A 22950-nucleotide genomic window follows, 5' to 3' on the forward strand; every position below is an offset into this window, starting at 1 on the left:
ATCCTGTTGTAATCTGAGGTAACCTTCTTCGCTGTCCACTACACCTTCAATTTTGGTGTCATCTGCAAACCTACTAACTACACATCTTATGGTCACATCCCAATCATTTATATAAATCATGAAAACTGATCCTTGTGGCACTCCACTGGTCACAGGCCTCCAGTCTGAAAAACAACCCTCCACCACCACCCTCTGTCTTCTACCTTTGAGCCAGTTCTGTATCCAAGTGGCTAGTTCTCTCTGTATTCCATAAAATCTAACCTTACTAACCAGTCTCCCATGGGGAACCTTGTCGAACGCCTTACTGAAGTCCATATAGATCACGTCCAGTGCTCTGCCCTCATCAATCCTCTTTGTTACTCTTTAAAAAACTCAATCACATTCGTGAGACATGATTTCCCACACACAAAGCCATGCTGACTATCCCTAATCAGTCCTTCCCTTTCCAAATACATGTACATCCTATCCCTCAGGATAGATTTACAAGGATGTTGCCAGGGTTGGAGGATTTGAGCTATTGGGAAAGGCTGAATAGGCAGGGGCTGTTTTCCCTGGAGTGTAGGACGCTGAGGGGTGACCTTATCATGTGGGCATAGATAGGGTGAATAGACAAGGTCTTTTCCCTGGGGTGGCGGGAGGAGGGGGTCCAGAACTAGAGGGCGTAGGCTTAGGGTGAGAGGGGAAAGATATAAAAGACACCTAAGAGGCAACGTTTTCACGCAGAGGGTGGTACGGGTATGGAATGAGCTGCGAGAGAAAGTGGTGGAGGCTGGTACAATTGCAACATTTAAGAGGCATCTGGATGGGTATATGAATAGGAAGGGTTTGGAGGGATATGGGCAGGGTGTTGGCGGGTGGGACGAGATTGGGTTGGGATGTCTGGTCGGTATGGACGAGTTGGATTGAAGGATCTGTTTCCAAGCTGTACATCTCTATGGCTCTATTCCTGATAACCTTTCACCTCCTTGCTTAACAAGAATCTTTTCATCTGTTCCCTTAAAAATATTCAAGGACTCTGCTGCTCCCACCATCCATTCAGGGTGACAGTCCCAAGGAGCCTTGTCACAAAGTGGGAAAAAAATAGCCTCCTAACTGTTTTAAATGGATTTTTAAATACTGCGCCCTCATACTAGATTCTCCCCAGTGGAAACATCCTGTCCACCTCTACCCTATAATTTCATATGTTAATAGAGAATCCATAGGTAAGACGATGTAGTGAAAAGTGGACAGAATAACAGTTTAGCCACAAACACAATGCAGCAAGCTTGAGGAGCCAAATGGCCTAGTCTCATGTTTCATAAGAACATAAGCACTAGGAGCAGGAGGAGGCTATTCAGCCCCTCCAGCCTGCTCTGCCTTTCAATAAGATCATGGCTGATCTCATTTTCCTGCCTGTTCTCCATAACCCTTCAACCCTTTACTGATGAAAGATCTGCCTGTCTCCCTGCATAAAATTATACAATGTCCCAGCAGGCATCGCCATCTGGGAGAGGGAATTCCACAGCAATTTTTTTATTCATGTCTGTGGGATGTGGGTGTCGCTGGCTGGGCCCAGCATTTATTGCCCGTCCCTAGCTTCCCCTTGAGAAGGTGGGGGTGAGCTGCCTTCTTGAACTGCTGAAGTCCATGTGCTGTGGGTAGACCCACAATGCCCTTGGGAAGGAATTCTAGGATTCTGACCCAGCCACACTGAAAAAATGGTGATATATTTCCAAGTCGGGATGATGAGTGGCTTGGAGGGGAGCTTGCAAGGGCTGGTGTTCCTATGTATCTTCTGCCCTTGTCCTTCTAGATGGAAGTGATTGTGGGTTTGGAAGGTGCTGTCTGAGGATCTTTGGTGAATATCTGCAGTTCATCTTGTAGACAGTGCACACTGCCGTTACTGAGAGTCGGTGGTGGAGAGAGTGGGTGTTTGTGGATGTGGTGCCAATCAAGTGGGGGCTGCTTTGTCCTGGATGGTGTCGAGCTTCTTGAGTGTTGTTGGAGCTGCCCCCATCCAGGGCAAGTGGGGAGTATTCCATCACACTCCTGACTTGTGCCTTCTAGATGGTGGACAGGCTTTGGGGAGTTGAGTTACTCACCGCAGTATTCCCAGCCTCTGACCTGCTCTTGTAGCTGTTGTGTTTATGTCGATACTTAGAATCCCTACAGTGTGGACACAAGCCCTTCAGCCCAAAAAGTCCACACTGACCCTCTGAAAAGTAATCCACCCAAACCCATTCCCCTACCCTATTATCCTTTATTTACCCCTATCTAATGCAGCTAACCTACACATCCCTGAACACTAAGGGCAATTTAGCATGGCCAATTCACCTGACCTGCACATCTTTGGAGCATGGGAGGGAAACTGGAGCACCCCGAGGAAACCCACGCAGACATGGGGAGAATGTGCAAACTCCACACAGTCACTCGCCTGAGGCTGGAATTGAACCTGGGTCCCTGGTGCTGTGAGGCAGTAGTGCTAACCACTGAGCCACTGTGCTGACCAAAGTTCAGAAATAGATTCAGCCCAAGGGATCCACACCGAACATCCAAAGAGTAACTCACCCAGACGCCTACCCTATATTTACTCCTGACTACTGCACTTCACACGTAGCCAATTCACCTGCACATCTTTGGATTGTGGGAGGAAACCACAGCAGACATGACGAAAACATGCAAACTCCATACAGTCTGTCACCCTCGGCAGGAATCGAACCCGGGTCCCTGGCACTGTGAGGCAGCAGTGTTAACCACTGAGCCACTGTGCTGTCCGGAAGTGTGAACTCCGTTTCTGTCTACAGACACTGCCAGACGGGCTGAGTTTCTCCAAGATGCCTCCAAGATGTTTGTGTTAAGTGTTGAATGCTTTTTGCTGTGGTGTTGACTTGCTTTCACTGGGGTCAGCATTGTGTGTCTGATTTGATGGCTGCAGGAACAGGAACTTTACTTCACGGAACCCAAGCAGCTCCTGGATATCTACACCGAACTGGAGGAACAAAACTTGTCGCTCATTCTCAACTCACAGGAGACTGAGGAGGCGGTGGAGGAGATCAAACAGGCCATGGCTACTGCCCAGCTTAAGATGTAAGAGTTTCAATCATTCACTCAAACCCCCATCTATCCTATAATAGAAGCAATATAGAACTGAAGAATCAAAACCAATCCTACACACTGGTGAATTCCACCCATCAGCCTGCACGTTATGTGCTGTGGTCATATTCACCTGAACCATCGGAGTTGCCTTGGGTAGATTGGCACAGTCACCAATCCTTCTTATTGTTATCTGTCTCTGTTACTGATATGAAAATGGGAGCGGTGCAACACACAGCCTTTAGCAGGAAACAGGCTCAATCTTGTTAAACACTAAGGGTTTATTACGCAGTTATTGACATGACATCTGAGATACACAATGTTCTGGTGTGAGACTATCAGGCTCAATCCCCATTACTGTTAGTTATATTAATGTTAGCACTATCACTGCTACTGTAACACTGGCTCACTCCTAGCAACAGGCCTTTAAATCCTGATGGCTGGAACTTATCTCATTAGGTTAGGTAAGCCTTTCGTTAACTAACTGCATTGTACAATGCAGACTTCTCCATTTCGTTTCTTTTAGTTGTTCATCTAAGGAAGACACCAAGAAATCCAACAGTGAATTCAGGAGATAAATTAACCAGGAAGTGGGGAGAATGTGGAACTTGCTCCCACAGGGAGTGGTCGAAATGAATTCCAGGGATATTTAAGGGGGAGTTTAGAGGGAGAAGGAGATAGAGAGTTATGATGGTTGATTTAGACAAAGCAAGAAGCTCAATCTTTGATACCAGCATTGGGACTAATGGCCTGTTTCTGTCTCCTATGTGATTTGATATAATTGATGGCAGAAAATGTATAAGGAGTTAATGGCCCCTTCCTGTTCTTCAACAATAAAGTTTAAGCGCTGAGGGCTCTTTGAACCCTGTTCCCTGTCATTTAGTGAGCAAGCATCTGAACCCATCCCAGGGTCTTGCTGTTCCTCCAGCAAACACAGAATTTGCCTTTGGAGTTTCCTGTAGGGCCTTTGTTAATTGTTATACTGGGAGGAGAGGTGTATGGTAAGTCTTTCTGTTTTGCTTTATTGTGGAACTATGATGGATAATTTTGCTGTTTGTGTTTGGCAGGAACTGTGAAACAGATTTTCTGAAGCAGCAGTTGAACATGCTGAATGAAGCTGTAGCCAAGGAGGAGAGCAGGGCTGCAGAACTTGAACTCAAAGCCAAGATGTTCTCCTTTAGCCAGAGCACAATTGAAGATCAGGTATGAGCTTTTGCCCTGGGAGCAGGCCTTCCAAGGGAAACGTCCATCGCACACAGCCCTCCCTCTCCCCACCTTAAACACCTACTCTCACCCCAACCATAACCATCAATGGGATGGAACACTCCTCACTCACTTCAATGAGTGTAGCTCCAGCAATGCTCAAGAAGCTCACGCCATCCACCTTCACCTTCGACAGTCCCCCAGGATTGAGGATGACTCTTCCATTCTGGAGTTGTGGGTCTGAGGTGACTGAACAGGAGCTGGGATATTCAGGTTATCACATGCTCCTTCCACAGTTTACACATCTGGACCTGAGGGAAATGCAGATAATTTCACTCCAGTTGGGATGATCTTGGGTGAAAAATTCCCACAAATCAGTGGGAATAATGCTTCCAGGACAAGGTGGTTTGTCTAAAAAGGAATGCCATTCAACATCTGCTCCCTCCACCACTGAAGTTCAGTAACACAGTGTGTACTGTCTACTGTAAGAGCTTGAAAAGTTCCTCAGACAGCACCTTTCAAACCCATGACCACTTCCATCTAGAAGGACAAGGGCAGCAGATACAATGGGAACACCACCCCACCGCAAGCCACTCCCCATCCTGACTTGGAAATATATCACCATTCCTTCACTGGTGCTGGGTCACAGAACAAGGGAGTGGCCATTTTGGGCTAAGTGAGGAGAAACCTCTTGACTCAGAGGCATGTGAATCTTTAACATTTTCCTCCCCAGAGGGTAGTGATGCTCCACCGATGTGTATATTCAATTCAGAGGCTGCATGTGTGACACAAGGATTCAAGGGGTATGGCGATAGAAAGATGGGAGTTGAGGGAGAAAATCAGTCATGGCAGAGTGGGTTCGAGGGGATGGATGGTCAACATCTGGCTCCAGTTTGTTATGTTCTTGACATTGCTGTTTATTTACCCCCAAACATCCTTTACCCTAGGATAAAATGCTGGAAGCTCTGGATCAGAAAGTGGGAGAGGTTTACAGAGCCTGTATTGGTGAGAATGAGGCCAATATGAGTACATTACAGATGCTGACCAGTATTGAGAACTACCTGGAAGACTTGTTTGAGAATCTGGAGAAGCTTCCTCGAGAGAAGGTGGAATTGGCACAAAGGAACAAAGAAAAGGAGAGAAGGATGAGGTAGAGACACCTGAAAAGAGGATGCAAAAACACGGTGTCTTATTCTCTTTAACAAAGGAAGGATAGACTTGCAATAGTGGAAGTTCACTAGTTATTGAGGTGTCAGGGAATTTTTTTTTCCCCTGTTGGTTTGCGGGATGTCAGCCTCACTGGCCAGACCAGCATTTATTGCCCATCCCTAACTGGCCAGAGAGCAGTTATGAGTCTGTGAGTCTGAGGTCACCTGTAGGCCAGACTGGGCAAGGATGGCAGTTTCCTTCCCTAAAGGACGTTAGTGACCCAGGTGGGTTATTTACTGAGAACAATGGCTTTACTGCTATTGTTAGTCTCTTAATTCTGGATTTTTTAAAAAATTGAGTCCAATTTCCTCAATCTGTCATGGTGGGATTTGAACCAGGCTCCCTGGATTAATAATCTGGGCTAATATCACTTAGCTATCATCCGCACCCCCCCCTTACAAGAACACATTGAGTCAACAGGACAATTTCTCTGGAGTTTAGACTCCCCAAAGCCTGTCCACAATCAACAAGGCATAAGTCAGGAGTGTGATGGAATCCTCCCCACTTGCCCTGGATGGGGGCAGCTCCAACAGCACTCAAGACGTTTGACACCATCCAGGATAAAGCAGTCCCCACTTGATTGGCACCATGTTCACAAGCATCCACTCCCTCCACCACTAACGCTCAGTAGCAGCAGTGTGTACCATCAACAAGATGCACTGCAGAAGCTCACCAAAGATCCTCAGGCAGCACCTTCCAAACCCACAACCACTTCCATCTGGAAGGGCAAGGGCAACAGATACATGGGAACACCATCCCCTGCAAGCCACTCACCATCCTGACTTGGAAATATATCGCCCTTCCTACACATCATTGGGTCAAAATCCAAGAAATTCTTCCCCAAGGGCATTGTGGGTCTACCAATAGCACATGGACTGCAGTGGTTTCAAGAAGGCAGCTCACCCCCACCTTCTAAGGGTCAACTATGGACTGGCAATAAATGCCTGACCAACATCCCATGGACAAGTTTAAGTCTCCTGCCTGGTTGTGGAGTCCAGATCTAGCGGCCTGAATAATGGTTGTATTGTCACCTCCAACAGAGACTACCTGCAGCCTTCAACCAAGAGGCAGTAATGCCTGAGTTGTCAGGCTCTAGAGACCAGTGGCATCCTCTGCTTCTAATTTGTGTGTTGATATCGATGAGGAGTGTGAGTGGTAAGAGAGATCACCAAGGGAGTGCTCTCCTGTGCAATCTGAAAATCACTGAGTACCTCTGGATAGTTCCTGGTCTGTGCTCTATTGGCTTTCAATCCGGGAACATGGATTAACATGGACTTGCAATTCCAAAGAAGGGCTTTGAAGTCCCTGAACCTGAGGAATTAAAATTTCCACTTTCTTTTCTAATCAACCCATTCAGAGACATTATGAAACACCTCTGGTTCTGGTGGGATTTTATACTGGGCCTCCTGGTATAGAGCTAGGAACACTAGACTGGTTTCACTAAGTATGAGATGACTTGGGAGTTGCAGTGAGAGAGAGACTCACTAAGATCTCTACAGAGAGAGGAGGAGAACTTCTTCAAGGTAGGCATCCTTGCAAGAGGATTCGCAGCAAGGTTAAAATCAACTAGGCGAAAGTGAGGACTGCCGATGCTGGAGATCAGAGTCTGGATTAGAGTGGTGCCGGAAAAGCACAGTAGGTCAGGCAGCATCCGAGGAGCAGGAAAATCGACGTTTCGGGCAGGAGCTCTTCATCAGGAATGAATGGTTGTGGAGGGCTGATGAAGGGCTTTTGCACGGAACGTTGATTTTCCTGATTTTCCACTCTAGTCTTGGCTGTGATCTCCAGCATCTGCAGTCCTCACTTTCATCTAGTTTCAGTAGGTGTTAACCATGAAGCTGCTGGCTTGTTGTGAAAGCCCATCTGGTTCACTCATTCACCCTGCTCCTTTTGACAACAGGTTGCCAGCCTGCAGTCTGTGACCCCAGTCCCACAGCAATGGGATTGCCTCTTAACTGCCTGCTACAATGGCTGAGCAAGAAGGTGGCTCTCCACCACCCTCTCAGGGGTTAGTAGGGATTACTGGCCTAGCCAGTGATATCCACACCTGGAGAATGCATTACACAAGCTTATGGAGCCCTTTAGCAGGCCTGTGATTGTTCTCACCAGCAGGAGGGCCCAGCCTCAGGCTCAGCCCCAGCTGTGTCTGAATCACACGTTGAGTTCTTTATTAAAAATCACACAACACCAGGTTATAATCCAATAGGTTTAATTGGAAGCACTAGCTTTCAGAGCGCCCCTCCTTCATCAGGTGGTTGAAGGAATGGCACCCCAAAAGCTAGTGTGCATCCAATTAAACCTATTGGACTATGACCTGGTGTTGTGTGATTTGTAACTTTGTACCCCCTGTACACCCCAGTCCAACACCGGCATCTCCAAATCATGAGTTCTTTCTGATTCTGTTTCACTCACAGGGTAAGGGAGGAGAGACTGATGGAAGAGAAGCTTCACCAGGAAGAGCGAATCCACCGAGCAATGATCAGATCTCAGGCTGAGCACCAGAAAAAGGTCAGGTTTATATCAGAGAACTTTTCTTGCCCCAATCTCCCCATGCTCACCACTGAGCTGATGAAAGCTCTGTTCCCTGTTATACACCCACTTCAGAGTCAGAGAGGTCTGCAGCACAGAAAAGGTCCCTTTTGCCCGTTGTGTCAAAAAACAGCTTGCTAACCATTCTAATCCAATTTTCCAGCACTTAGCCATAGTCTTGAATGCCTTGGCATTGCAAGGACACATTTCAATACTTGGTAAATGTAATGAGAGTTTCTTCCTCTACCAGCGTTAACAGGCAGAGTTCCAGAATCCCACCAACCTCTGGGTGAAAATATTATCCTCACATTCTGTCTAAACCTCCTGCACCTTACCTTAAATCTGTGAAGCTTGGTCACTGATCCCTCCAGAGCTGGCCCTCTGACAGGCTGGCACTGCAAGTGACAGTTGGGATATATTCTGCTCAAATTCCTGGCATTGGTCTCAAAGCCATAACACTGCTGCCTCACAGCGCCAGGGACCCGGGTTCAATTCCCGCCTCAGGCAACTGTGTGGAGTTTGCACATTCTCCCCGTGTCTGCGTGGGTTTCCTCCGGGTGCTCCGGTTTCCTCCCACAGTCCAGAAATGTGCAGGTTAGGTGAATTGGCTATGCTAAATTGCCCATAGTGTTAGGGGCAGGGGTAAATGTAGGGGAATGGGTCTGGGTGGATTGTGCTTCAGCGGGTCGGTGTGGACTTGTTGGGCTGAAGGGCCTGTTTTCACACTGTAAGTAATCTAATCTAAACTCAAAGTGGGAGTTATTGATATTTCTGCTGACCGCAGGCACTGCCAGGTGGCTGAAGTGCTTTAAGCATTCTGACACTAATTTCTGCTCATCCTCACAGACTGGGAGGAAACTTGTGTATCGATCAAAGCCACCTTTAATGAAGGAGCTGGAGAAACAGAACCAGATCACCACTGACAAGGAAAAGGAGGAGAACGAGTATTACTTTAGCATGTAAATCCATGCTTATGAAGTTCTGCATCTCACTGGAATCACTGTATTGTGTACTTTCTCCACTGCTCACGGCTTGCAATGGAGTTTTAGTTTAAGCAGTTTCTCCAATGATCTGTTTCTTTTCAAATCTCAGCAACCCCCAGGCACAATCTCAGCTGCAAGCATCCAAAATGTTTTATAAAGTCTGAGCAGTTTTAGTTTTCTTGTTTATGGAGCAGTGTGAGTTTGTAGTATGTGTTCACAGATAGTATAAATGATTGAAATAAATGTGACTATTTTCCTGTCTCTTTGTGAGGAGTCAGAGATCAATTTCAAACCAGCTTTAACCACTACAAACAAGGAGGACTCTGCATTACAACAGGCCACAGCACTGTCAGGGTAAGAAACAGCAACTCCTGCTCCTTCTGCAGTTGGCAATGTATAGATTGGCATCAATTTCATTGTAGAGCATATTCAAAAGCAATTTGCAGGAATGATTCATCCCAATATCAGTGAGATTGTGCATGTGCTACTGATTTAAGATCAATTGAGATTTTGTGCAGGCGAGTTTGAAAATCCCACTCAAATACCATGGTCAACATTGAATCCCATTCTTTCATACATACTCAAGTCAAAATACTTTTCATTGACTTTATGAACCAAATGTTGAATGGCAGGACCCTGGAAAGTACTGAAATTCAGAAGGGCCTTGTGCATATGGACAGATCGCCAAAGGCAGCAACAGAGGTAGATAAGATAGGTAAAAAGGCACATGGGATACTTGCCTTTATTAGCCAGGGCATAGAATATGAGAGCAGGGATGTTATGCTGAAACTTAGTCAACATTTCCATATCCACTCCTTCCACCACCAATGCTCACTCGCAGCACTGTGTACTGTCTACAAGATGCACTGCAGAAATTCACCACAGATCCTCAGACAAAACCTTCCAAATCCATGACCACTTCCATCTAGGAGCACCTCCTGCAAGTTCCCCTCCAAGCCACTCACCATCCTGGTATTGGAATATAGTGACATCATTAACTGTCCCTTGATTCAAAACCAGATGTTTTCCTACTTTCTGTGGAGATGTAGGTTCAATTGGTATTTTTTCAGCACAGGCTCGTTTCATCTCTGCTGCTTTGGAATGATTTAGAATGATCTAACCAGCCTGTATTTACCAGCAAAAAAAAAATCCTCTGGAAGGTGACGAGGTCTCTTATGTACTTCCCCCATCAACAATATGATCACCAGTGACTGCAGCTCTAACCACTTGAATGCAGTTTTGTTTTGGGGGGGTTCCTGCCTAACAGCGGTAGGGCTTATTTTTCCCCAGCACCTATGTTATGTGCAGGACACAGTGAAGAACGAGCACAGAAATCTTTATTCATATTCCACCATCAGGGAGAAAGGAAACACCCGAGTAGCCAGTGACAAGCAGAGCCTTTCTGCGCGATCAAAAATTGGACGCGGGGGGGGGGGGGGGGGGGGAATGCAATCAAATCAAAATAGAATCTCGGGGGGATGGTGGGGGGAAGGAAGGGACTCAAAAGGTATATGCCTTGACCAGGAGATATTTAGGAGAAAGAGTGGACTACTCAAGCCCTTGATCCTGTTCTACCATTGAAAGATGCAAATTCCATTTACTTTCCATAGATCCATAATCTTTCACAAGGATCTGTAGATTTGAAATAATTATGGTCTAACATGTACTGCTTATAATGGGAGAGCATCTCATACTTCAGCTATTCTTTGTATTAGTGTTTCCAAACATCTCCACTGAGTCACCCAGTACGCTATTCTAGACATTTTATCTTAGATTGGCACTGTCAGCATGAGGTCGTAACTACCCGAAGCATTCTTTTAGAATTGTAGAATCCCTAAAGTGTAGAAACAGGCCCTTCGGCCCAACATGTCCACATCGACCCTTGGAAGAGTAACCCACCCAGGCCGAACCCCCTCCCCATTATCTTATATTTACCCCTGACTATTGCACCTAACCTACACATCACTGAACACTATGGGCAATTTAGCATGACTGATTTAACCAACCTGCACACCTTCAGATTATGGTGGTAACCAGAGGAAACCCACGTAGACACAGGGAGAATGTACAAACTCCACAGTTACCCAAAGTTGTAGACACCATGTCACCCCAGGTCCTATTCTCTCTCTAGTTGCTCTTTTTACTTTAATATACTTAAAGAATCTTTTTGAATTCACCCAAATCTTCTTAACCAAAGCTATTTTGTGCCTCCAATTCACCCTCCTGACTTCGTTCTTCAGCGAACTCCTGTATCCCCTTTTTATCTTCAGGATGCCCTTGATCCCATGGCCTGTACCTGAGCCATACCTCACTTGGGGTAATTTTCCAAAAATTTGCTGGACTCCGGGACAGTTCCAGCAAATCGGAAAACAGCAAATATAAAGCCACTGTTTAATAAAAAAAGGAGGTAGACAAAATCTCATCCCACGTATGGAGCAGGTGAATGGTCTCTCCCCAATGTGACTGCGCCAAAGGATTTCCACCTGGAATGGATAATAGAATTCTTTCTCACAATCCCCACATGGGGGAAATGGGACTGTATGGATAGATTTCTAGTTGTGATAGATAATTGAAACTTATGCTGTATTCATCACATTCTCAGCATTTCTCCACGTCACTGGTAACAATGTGACAACGCCAGTGGATTACAAGCCATGATCAATAATTAACTCCTTTACAACAATCCCATTTCATCATGTTTCTATGGTGCATCCTAGTCTTTCTGGTTGCATGATTAATTGAAGACTTGTTCTCAGACAAAACAAATCTGTGGCTTAATTGTTCCTGAGAAATGTGCCATGTTTTTTCAGCCTTTTAAAAACAATGAAATCCCTCTCCACAGTCACCAGACAAACATGCACTTGGGTGTGTCTCAGTACTTTTCAAACACTTAATTAAATCATGATTTGGAGAGGCCGGTGTTGGACTGGGGTGTACAAAGTTAAAAATCACACAACGCTAGGTTATAGTCCAACAGGTTTAATTGGAAGCAGTAGCTTTCGGAGCGCCACTCCTTCATCGGGTGGTTCTAGAGAACACAAACCTAATTTGTGTAATGTCCCTTAAAGCTCTTACTCATGGAATTCTTGACCATGCTCTGGTGAATCTGTGCTCACTCCAAGGTCACTATATGGTCTGTGTGGTACTCAAAACAAAATACACGAAATGTGGTCGAAGCAGGACTGTGTCCTGTTACAGCAAAAGCTCCTCCTTTAATGGTCTCTCTCTCTCTCTCTCTCTAGTTATAAGGCTAATACACTGTATACATTTTAAAACATGCATTCCGTACATAGACCACTAAATCTCGAAACCTCCAGTTTCTAACTAACACAGATCCTTTTTGATAATTCAAAGTGAATTGATTACCTGTAAAGTTCTTCTGGCAGTTTTTTCCTGCTCAGGGAGTCTATGAAGGTCACTTTGTACATTTACATTGCCATCCACAGTCAACCCATTGCTAATTTTTGTGTCATTGGCAAATCTGAATATAGACCTATCTATGTCACCGAAAATTGTCATTAGCAATCACTCACTAATGGGACTGTGATTCTCCACGTAGGAAAGTTTGTCACTGGTCCTAGGTTCTGTGGCTCTTTCTGCACCTGACGAGCTTACTCCTTGAGCCACATCTCTGACCACACATTTGGCAGGTGTTTCCAGGACGTGAAAGCGGTCTTTGGCCTGAAGATCACTAGCATTCCTTTCTCCAGCTTTATTTGTACCTCTTAAAAATTCATTCATTTGTGGGATGTGGACTAGCTTTATTTGCCCGTCCCTAGCTGCCCCTCGAGAAGGTGGGGGTGAGCTGCCTTCTTGAGCTGCTGGAGTCCATCTGCTGTAGATAGAGCCACGATGCCCTTAGGAAGGGAGTTCCAGGATTCTGACCCAGCCACTGAACGGTGATATATTTCCAAGTCAGGATGGTGAGTGGCTTGGAGGGGAACTTGCAGAGGATGGTGTTCCCATGTATTTTCTGCCCTTGTCCTTCTAGATGGAAGTGGCTGTGGGTTTGAAAGGATCTTTGGTGAGTTTCCGCAGTGCGTCTTGTAGATAGTACACACTGCTGCTACCGAGTGTCAGTGGTGGAGGGAGTGGATGCTTGCAAATGTCGTGCCAGTCAAGTGGGCTGCTTTGTCCTGGATGGTGTCAAGCTTCTTGAGAGTTGTTGAAGTTGCCCCCTTCCAGGCAAGTGGGGAGTATTCCATCACACTCCTGACCTTGTGATGGAGGGAAGGTTGTTTGTGAAGCAGCTGAAGATATTTGGGTCGAGGACACTCCCTGAGGAACTCATGCAGAGATGTTCTGGAGCTGAGATGACTGACCTTCAAAAACTACTACCATTTTCCTATTTACCAGGTGTGACTCAAACCAGCAGAGTTTGTTCAGATATCCATTGATTCCAGTTAGGAATCAATGCTAGGTCTCCTGCTACCACACTCAGTCGATTGCAGCCTTGGTATAAAAGGGCTGTCACTCTCACCTCCCCTCTGGAGTTCAACTCTTTTACCGTTGCCAACATGTGTTCTCAAGGAAGTGTCCCTTATGCAGGAGTTTCCTCCAAGTCAGTTTCTTCTGAACGAGGGTCTCCCCAGTGTGTTGACATCGAGGTTGCATTTCTTGAGGGAAGCCTTCAGGGAGTCTTCGAGACACTCGATTTGTCCTCCTCTCGGTCGGGTGCCTTGAGCTGGACGAGGATTGGCTTTAGCAGTCAGAAACCAGACTTCCTTAGCACATGGCTGGCCCAATGAAGTTAGGTTGGGATGATCATAGCCTGAATTGCTAAAATACAGTGACAATCAAGGCCATGATACATACAGGATAGACACCATTTGTCACTTCCCAATTCAAGTAGATGCCTGTAATGCTTAGTCTTTTTCTGCCCACTAATCAATCATCTAACTTGATCAATTATTCAACTTGAATTCCATATGTTTTAATGTTTAGCCAACAGCTGATTATACACGAGACATCTGAAAACCCATCAGACCTACATCCATTAACGCTCCCATCTGCCACCTTAGTTGTTTCCTCAGAGAAGTTAATTTGATTTGTTAGGTATCTCCTACCCTTCACAAAGCCCTGTTGGCTCTCTCAAATCAGCTCCAACTTGTGCAAGTGCTCAGTCATTCTCTCCTGAATTTTAGATTCCAATAACCATATGAGACACAATGGTCTGTAATTTCATCATCTCTCCCCCCACTTAAGCAGTGGAAATATAATTTTCACTGTTCCAATCTAAGGGGACAATTCCTGAATCTTGTCCACCTCAGAAGATCATTTCCTCACCCACCTCCTTTAAAGCTCTGGGCTGGAAACCATCAGGTCCTGGGATTTATCCATCTTTGGTGCCATTATGTTTTTTTCTAATACTGCTTTCTTGCCTGTGTTAACTGAGTGAATCCCGGTGGTTATGTTAATAGTTTCTCAGGGATGCCTGGTGTATGACCCTCTTCCTCAACTGTGAAAAATGACAAACAGGTTATTCAACTGGTTTACCATTTCCTTATTTCCATTGATTATATTATCTGAAGTTGGTTTAAAGGGCCCAAATTTTCCTCCCTCCTTTGATAAGAGCTTTACTGCTGTGTTAATCTGGATCACCTATATAAGTTCTGGATTCTTCTTTTAAACAACCTTCCTACACTGCTGATGGGCTGTCGTCCAGACCACAGAATCCACACCATTCTGTGCATTTCAGTATAACTTTCTTCAACTGTTCATCAGTACTTTTACTCAGTCAAACTTTTAACTAATCTAATGTATGTGTGTTACCATTTAGTTAAAGTTAGCACCACCAAACTCTACGATCTCAGCAACTGTAACAAGTATACCTTTGTAAAATGATCATCAGATTTGATCATATTCTGATCAATGTTAGATAAACGTTCCTCTACTGTTAGGTTAGTAACAACTAAGTCTGACTGTCTACTATAAATAATTGGATTTGCAGCAATGAGCTTATTTCTTGACATATGAATTAAAAACTGAAATGTAATTCTCAAATTGCATTACTTCGGGCCAGCCTCAAATACACTGAATGGAACAGTGAATCTAATCAAAGGATCGATAAGTGGATGTTATAACTACCAGAGAGAAAAAGCAGGAATAATTAAAATACAGTCTTGAAGCTTTCAGAGTCAGTAGCTTATTTTACAATAAACGCTTCCCTGCCAACCCAGGGACAATAAGTGGAGACAAGTGCCAAAATTCCATTTATTTTTAATATAAATCTGCTGCCTTACATGTGATGGGGCCACATTGCTTCAATCTTTAATGCAGACAAGAACTGTAGGAAGTTTTGTTAATTTTCAAAATCTTAAGCATTAACCAGACCATTAGGTTAAGGAGTTTTAACACAAAGTTGTACACAGAGCATACACTGTCTGTACACAAATTGCACAATTAGGCACCTTGTTCATTGGTGGGGGAGGGATTGTCCACTCCCTTTCCCAAAGGTTTCATTGTAAAGTTAAAAGTTATCTGAATCCATTTCTATCTTCACTGAGATTTAACACTCAGCAAATGCACAACCCAGTAAAAACTAAATCCCCCCAAAAAATTTCACTGCCCCAACACGGTGTGTAATTTACGTAAAGGCAGTAGAAATGAGTGCAAATTCGACCATTTCTGCTCTCTCAAAATCTCCTCTCAACAAATATTCTTTAGAAATGTAAAAAAGAATAAATAAATATACATACTGTACAATATAAAAACATTTAAAATATACATATTTAAACTTCAGTTAAGGAGACGAGGTTTGTGGTGACTCAGCTGCCACAGCTAAAAGTTAGTTTTCCCTGACAAACTGTCCAAAGAACAAAGTATGATGAGACAGATTTTAGATACTCTCTAGACTCACTCACCCAGGGGACAGACTTCAGACACACTCCCTGGATTCACTCATCCAGGAAATAGACTTTAGACACACTCCCTAGACTCACTCACCCAAGAGACAGACTTCAGACACACTCCTCAGCCTCATTCACCCAGAGGAGTGACTTCAGACACACTCCCTGGATTCACTCATCCAGGAGGCCAGACTTTAGACACACTCCCCAGACTTTCTCACACAGGGGACAGACATTAGACATACTCCCTAAACTCACACCCAGATGATGCAGGCATTCTTGCACAACCCATTCTCAGTCAACCTCAGGATTCCAAATACTCACTCACTCTCTTGCTATTCCCATTTTTAGAACACAATGCGGGATTCCTCCAATCTGGATCCCAGAGGAAGCTCGGCAATTTCTTACCTTCAACATCTTTGCAGTGAAAACAAGGAACAAGGCTCTGTATCTTGTGCACACTATGGTACAGTTATGTCATTTAGAGATTTGACAGCTCAGTTTGGAACAGCAGCAATCAGATACTATCCAGTAAGTTTTATTGAGATGCTATATTCTATCCCAAACTAAACCCTGGCCACCCTCTTTAAGGCAGATGTAGAGGAAATGTAAAAGTCCAATGCACGAGTCTCAATTAGAGACCACAGTTCAGCCTTGTCACCTTCACAGCTACACCTGTAGAACCCACTCATTTTTGGAAAAGGAGAGAATTTTTATTTAGGTGAAGGGCACTAATGATTTACAGAAGCCCCCCCACCAACTCCCCCTCCATCTGAGTGAAATGTGTTCAAACTATACAGCCCTCTTAAAATTAGAATTGCAGTCTTTCCCAGAAGGTGTCTTTGCAAAACAGGAAGCATTAACCAGAGTCATTCAATGTGCCAAGTCTTTCTCTTGTTCCTCCAGGAGATAATCCCCATTCCAAGAATTCTAAAATGTAAAGTTCGTATATCAACTCCCAGATTCGAGGTGTGGAGCCTCAGCCTGTGATGTTGAGGAAATTGCATTTCCATTAGTGCAGTCAAACCCTATGTCCAATTGAGCAATTTCCAACATCAAGCCACCCCACAAAGTCCAGATCTACAAGGTGAACCACCCAGCTCCTGGGCTTTGTCTGACTCTGTAGAAAGTGCAAATTTTATCAGCCAGTGTGCCAGTGTGTTAGTTTGTCTAAGTCTTGTCACTCCAAGTCCTGAAGATTTATAGTGCTGCCAGTAAACTGGGAACCGTTAGCGCTGTCATCTTCAGCTGATGGATGAGGCTCCTGTAAAGACAAAATGAAGCATTAGTTACTGACAGTAATCTTATACCTAAATCAAAACACAGTTATAAAACACTTCACTGAACATGTTAGAGCTCCTGTAGTCACAATAGAAAGCGGAGGTCCACCATCACAAGCATCTTGAAACTTATGAAGGGGTTGGATAAGAGGAACATAAAGGAAATGGCTCTACCTCTGAGGAATTGAAAATGAAGGATCATAAATATAAGACAGTCAATAAATAATTTTAAATACTATTGAACATAATAAACCAACAGGGAATTCAGTATTTACTTATTTACCGAGAGACTGGAACTCACTGTAACACAGTGTGGTCAAGATGAATGGCACTGATACATTTAAGAAAGAGGCTAGATTAACAGAAAATATGGAAAGGAACAGTAAGGATACACAGAGTGTGTGAAGAACACAATACATGGAGTATAAACAGTAGCTATTTCTGCCAACTCCAGCAGGATGCTACTACTTGACTCACATTCCCCTCCTCTCCCTTGTCAGCCTCTGGGACACCCCAGTCTCCTTCTCAATCATGCCCAACACCTGCAAAACACCTTTCCCTGCAACCGTAGAAGGTACAACACTTGTCCATTTACTTCCTCCTTTCTCACTGTCCAAGGCCCCAGACACACCTTCCAGGTGATGCAGTGATTTATCCAACTTCACGCAATCTAATCTACTGTTCTTGCTGTTCTCGTAATGTGGTCTCCTCTTTGCTGTGAGATGAAACAGATTGGGTGACCACTCTGCAGAACACCTACGTCTCGTCTGGGAAAAGACTCGGGCTTCCAGCTGCCTGCCACTATAACACCCCACCCTGTTCCCTGGCCAATGTCTCGGTCTCAGGCTTGCTGCAGTGCTCCAGCAAAGCTCAGTGCAAGCTGGAAAAACAGCACCTCATTTTCCACATGGGCACCCTTTGGGGCTCGGTATTGAGTGTGGGGCCTGAACACCTTCTTCTATGTCCTTGACCCATGTCCACCCTGCAGGCCCTGCCATCACATGGGCTGCTACTAAAACCAGCCCATTGTTTGCCACTAATGGTCTCCAATGGAATCTACTGATTCTAGGCTGACCTTTACTCATTCCTTTGTCTGTCCAACTGTTTCTCTCTCTCTCTCTCTGGGCTTCACCTCCACCCATCATTTACTCCTCACCCCTCCCCAACCCCATCTTCAGTACATATCCCAAACTTTTCCTACCTATAATTAGTTCTGAAGGGTCACTGGACCTGAAAATGTTAACTCTGCTTTCTCTCCTCAGGTGCAGAGCTTTTACAGCAATTTCTTGTATAGTTTCATTCTGAAATAACAAGTCAACTCATTCAGCTGTACTAAACAGGAATAAAACACATGACAAAAGCATAGCTAGACCTGTCAACCCTGCAAATTCCTCTCCTGGAGAAGGTTCCATAAACACCCCACCTTCAAACATGGGGGAGTCCAGCACAGAGCAAGGACAAATAATTTGCAACAGTTTTCATCCAGACGTACCAAATGGATGATCCACTGCGGCTTCCTCCTGAGCTCCTCCCTGTTAGAAATGCCAGTGTTTAGTCAATCGGATTTGTATCATGGGATACCAAGAAAGAGCTGAATGTACAGCCCTGGATCCTGGCTCTATCTGGCTGCAGTGTGGAAGGGTTGTACTGACAAACTAATTAAGCTGTTCCAGTACAGATACAATACTAGCATCGCTAACAAAATTCTTAGTTCTTAGGGGTAAACGAATCAAAGGAAGAAAGTGGGAACAGAGTATTATGATGGATGATCAGCCATGATTACAATAAATCATGGAGTTGGCTCACAGGGCCAAATGGCCTTCTCTGGTCCCTACGTTTATACTTCAATGTAATGTGGAAAATTGCCCAGGTATGTCCTTTTAATTAAAAAAAAGGAGAAATCAGTCTAACCAATTACTACCTCATCATTCATGCTCTGTTTGGATTCACAAAGGGACACTTGGTTCATTACAGTCTTGGCTGAAACACCAAAAAAAACACAAGAGCTGAATTCCAGGGGTGAGGTACAAGTGACAGCATTAGACATCAAGGTACCGTCTGACAGAGTGTAGCATCAAGGGTCCCTCACAACCTAGAGACAATGAGAATGGGGTGGGGGGGGGGGGGGGGAGAACGTAAATGAAGCACAGCCTTGTGATTTCAGCAGTGATGGGCTTCTATTGTTAAAACACAAAGGTTAAAATCAACAAAGGTAATAAAGTCTGGATCAGAGTGCAGTGCGACTGCAAATCTTGAAGCTATTTTAAAAGATAGTCAGGATTCAACAACAAACAGGGCGTGGAGATTAACGAGCTTACAGAAGAGCTGTTTCAGAATCAGATATTACAAAATAGATGGCCTTTTGGCTCACTGTGCTCTTTGTACTGACTACTTGATTGGTCCCAGTCCTCTGCACTTGCCTCTCAGCTGTGCACATTTTCCTTGGAGTATTTACTCAATCCTCTTAGAATGATAATACTGAGTATGTTCACTTTCAGCACCATGTCTCTCCATTAACCTCTCTGTGATAAAGGGGAGTAATCCAAGAAGAGATTTTATTAGCTAATTCCTTTGCAGGGGAGTACCTGGAGAATATTAACAGGAAGATCAACGGTGAGCTGTGAATGGGATGTTGGAGACTGTGCTGAAAGCTGGAAAGCCAGATCCCCATCGCTCGATGGATCATCCTTAAAAAAGATTTAATAACGTTAATAAATCAGAAGATACAAACAAACTGAATGTGGCCATTCAGCCCATTTATCAAAAACAATCCCTACAATCAATGAATTCTGAAACAATGGCAGGTTTTTGTCTCTCTAACTGTAAATGGCCGGTCCCAGCAACAATCCTAGATTTTGCCCATCCTTAATTTAAAATGGTATCCCACTCCTAAATAAATGTTGACCAAAGGCAACAGCCACTCCTCCAGGACAGGTAGTTGTCCTATAACATCGCATTTCTGAAACATGATTTGGAACGCAATTTGAGCATTGCAGACTATTTATTGAAAGGTTTTTACTCTTTTACAAAAAAACCCAAAAAGTTAGAAAGCTACAAAAATGCAGAAAAGTAGAAACGATACCACATTATTATATTACAGTAATATTAATAAACTACCGACTACTCTTCAGGATACAATTGTCTCATATTTACTCAACTTAACCCAAGGTAAAATAAACTCAAATTAAATGAAATAGTATTAAATTAAATTACAACCCGATTAAATTACATTACACTACTCCACTCGCTGCACCTCCACTGAAGCTCCCGTCCACGGGAGTAACAATTATTAAACCTGTATTTACTAGGGCTCCCAGGGTCCTCGGACCACCATATACAGCCCTCGCGGCTATATGAAGGCCCTAATCAGTACCACCAATAAAGGTACCGTTCTGCCACCCCCAAAAAGGAAACTGCATTCCGTCCTCTAGCTCCAGCACTTCCACCAATCCCCCCCCACGGGCATGACTTCCAATTTTGCAAAATTTACCCTGTATGACCAGGTCCTCCGTGTCGATGTAATTTAGAAATGGCCGCCACGTCTTATAAACTTGTTCTGTTCCATGGTGTACCATACTCGTCAGACAATCTTGGGGGGGGGGATGTGTTCCATCACAAGTCTGTGCCACCCCGCAAGACCTGGAGGTTTTTCTGATATCCAGTTCATTAGAATGTTCTTCCTCGCACAGTGTGTAAGAATGTTAAATAACCTCTCCCTGTGCTCACCCAGAGAGGGCAGATTCAGCAGTCCCAAACGAAGTGATACCGGATCTGCCTTAACTTCAATTCCCAGGATTGTCTCCCGCTCATTCACTAGGGTACCCCAGTATCCATGAATCTTGTAGCAGGATCAAAAGCAGTGTGTGAGGGTGCATATACTGATATTACATTTGGGACATTCCAGAGAAGATCCTTCCTTAAACTTCGCTAACCTCTGCAGTGCGATACGGGCCCTGGGAAGGATCTTCAATTGCATTGCCTGTGCTTTACTGCATATTGAGATTTTCTTTACATTCCCCATATATCCTCCCATGTTTCCGATGAGATTTCTTCCCATAACTCCTGATTCCACATCCCATGGAGTCTCTCTATAGCCCCCAAGGCATTCCCTCACTGCAGATGGTATATGATACTAACTGAGAGAGCGTCCCCACATCAGAGCACTGCTCTCTCTATATCCAACTTGGAGGGCTGGCCCAAGAATGTGGTCTTCTTCTGTGTGTAATCCCTAACCTGGAAGTATCGGAAAAGGTCCCTATTAGGAATCCTGTATTTCTGACATAATTGGTTAAAAGACATCAAGACCTCTCCCTCAAATAAATCCCAAACAGCAGATTCCCTTACTCTTCCATGCTCTAAAGCCAGAGTCCATTGACCCTGGTCTAAATCCTGGGGCTCCCACTAATGGGGTGAACGGTGAAGTCTTAAGCAAACTGCACTCACCCTGCTGCATTATCCTCCACGCTTTCACTGTATTTATGATAATCAGGCTCTCACAGGGCTCAGCCACAGGTCTCACCTTGTCCATAAACAGTACGTTGGTGAGGGGACATCTCGTCTCAACATCCAGCCATATCGACCTAGAGTCCTTACGCACCCAGTCACCCCCATATGACAGAAGGGTGCCTGTTTGGTAGCTCTTCACATCTGGGAGGTCCAGCCCTCTGCCCCCCCCCCATATCCAATGGAAGATGCAGCTTGGTAAATTTAATTAGGGGGTGCCTGCAGCACCAAATAAAGGATCCAAGCCAACCAGTAAACCTCTGCAACACCTGTCCAAGTAACCACAACGGGAGCATCCTCATAGGATATAACAACCGAGGAAGAACATTCATTTTAATCAGGGTATATGGCCTAGCCATGATATGGGTAGCCCCTCCCACCGCTGCAAGTCCTGCTTTATTCTCTCAAACAATCGTACAAAGTTAGCCCTGTATAGCTGACGGAATGTAGGGGTCATAAAAATTCCTAGATGGAGAAAACCGTTCTGCCACCCCCAAAAAGGAAACTGCATTCCGTCCTCTAGCTCCAGCACTTTCACCAATCCCACCCCCCCCCCCACGGGCATGACTTCCACTCTGCTCATTCCTGAAGAAGGGCATGTGCCCGAAACGTCGAATCTTCTGTTCCCTAGATGCTGCCTGACCTGCTGTGCTGTTCCAGCAATAAAGTTTCAGCTACCAAGGTAAACAGCAGCAGCAAGAGAGGACATCCCTGTCAGCTGCCTTGCCCCACAATAAAATTATTTGATTTGACACCATTCCAGATAACTGCTGCCTCGGGGTCTCGATATATAACTAGGCGAAGGATTCCCTAGACCAAAGCAATCTAGAACATCAAAGGGATATGACCATTCCATCCGATCAAAAGCCTTCTCTGCATTCACGGAGACCACCAAGCTTGGAATCAATCTCTGCTGACACACTTGCACTATGTTCAATACCCACCTGATATTGTAGGAAGAACTGCAGCCATTGATAAAACTCATCTGGTCTTCTCTTACAATAAAAGGCAACATCTTTTCCAACCTCACAGGCAGCACCTTTGATAAAATTTTGAAGTCTACACTCAACAACGAGATGGATCTGTATCACGCGCAATCCTTGGGGTCTTTCCCTTTCTTTAAAATAAAGGAGATATTAGCCTCCCTAAGAGAGGACGGAATTATCTCAAGGGGGTTGGAATATAAAAGCACTGTTGTGCTACTGAGACTTTATAAAGCTCTGGTTAGGCCCCATTTGGAGTACTGTGTCCAGTTTTGGGCCCCACACCTCAGGAAGGACATACTGGCACTGGAGCGTGACCAGCGGAGATTCACACGGATGA

The 22950-nt window shown here is 44.7% G+C and overlaps 2 protein-coding genes across 3 annotated transcripts in view; one reads left to right on the forward strand and one right to left on the reverse strand.

Moving 5' to 3' along the window:
• Nucleotides 1-9257, forward strand: part of cfap100 (cilia and flagella associated protein 100) — a 58560-nt gene extending 49303 nt beyond the window's left edge. The window contains exons 11-15 of the mRNA XM_043708613.1: nt 2915-3066; nt 4140-4275; nt 5223-5425; nt 7899-7992; nt 8860-9257. Coding sequence (XP_043564548.1) covers nt 2915-3066; nt 4140-4275; nt 5223-5425; nt 7899-7992; nt 8860-8976 — 702 coding nt within the window. The 3' untranslated portion in view covers nt 8977-9257. The remainder of the gene's footprint in view (nt 1-2914; nt 3067-4139; nt 4276-5222; nt 5426-7898; nt 7993-8859) is intronic.
• A 5938-nt stretch (nt 9258-15195) lies between these two features.
• The window catches only part of LOC122558781 (zinc finger protein ZXDC-like), a 33110-nt gene continuing 25355 nt past the window's right edge, over nt 15196-22950 (reverse strand). The window contains exons 9-11 of one of the 2 annotated variants that reach the window (XM_043707552.1): nt 19710-19811; nt 18617-18656; nt 15196-17108 (exon numbers count right to left, since the gene is read on the reverse strand). In XM_043707552.1, the coding sequence (XP_043563487.1) occupies nt 17089-17108; nt 18617-18656; nt 19710-19811 (162 nt within the window). In that variant the 3' untranslated portion in view covers nt 15196-17088. The remainder of the gene's footprint in view (nt 17109-18616; nt 18657-19709; nt 19812-22950) is intronic. The other variant, XM_043707551.1, reaches the window with a different exon arrangement.

This window comes from Chiloscyllium plagiosum, chromosome 18, assembly GCF_004010195.1.
Source record: "Chiloscyllium plagiosum isolate BGI_BamShark_2017 chromosome 18, ASM401019v2, whole genome shotgun sequence".
Taxonomy (NCBI): Eukaryota; Metazoa; Chordata; class Chondrichthyes; order Orectolobiformes; family Hemiscylliidae; genus Chiloscyllium; species Chiloscyllium plagiosum.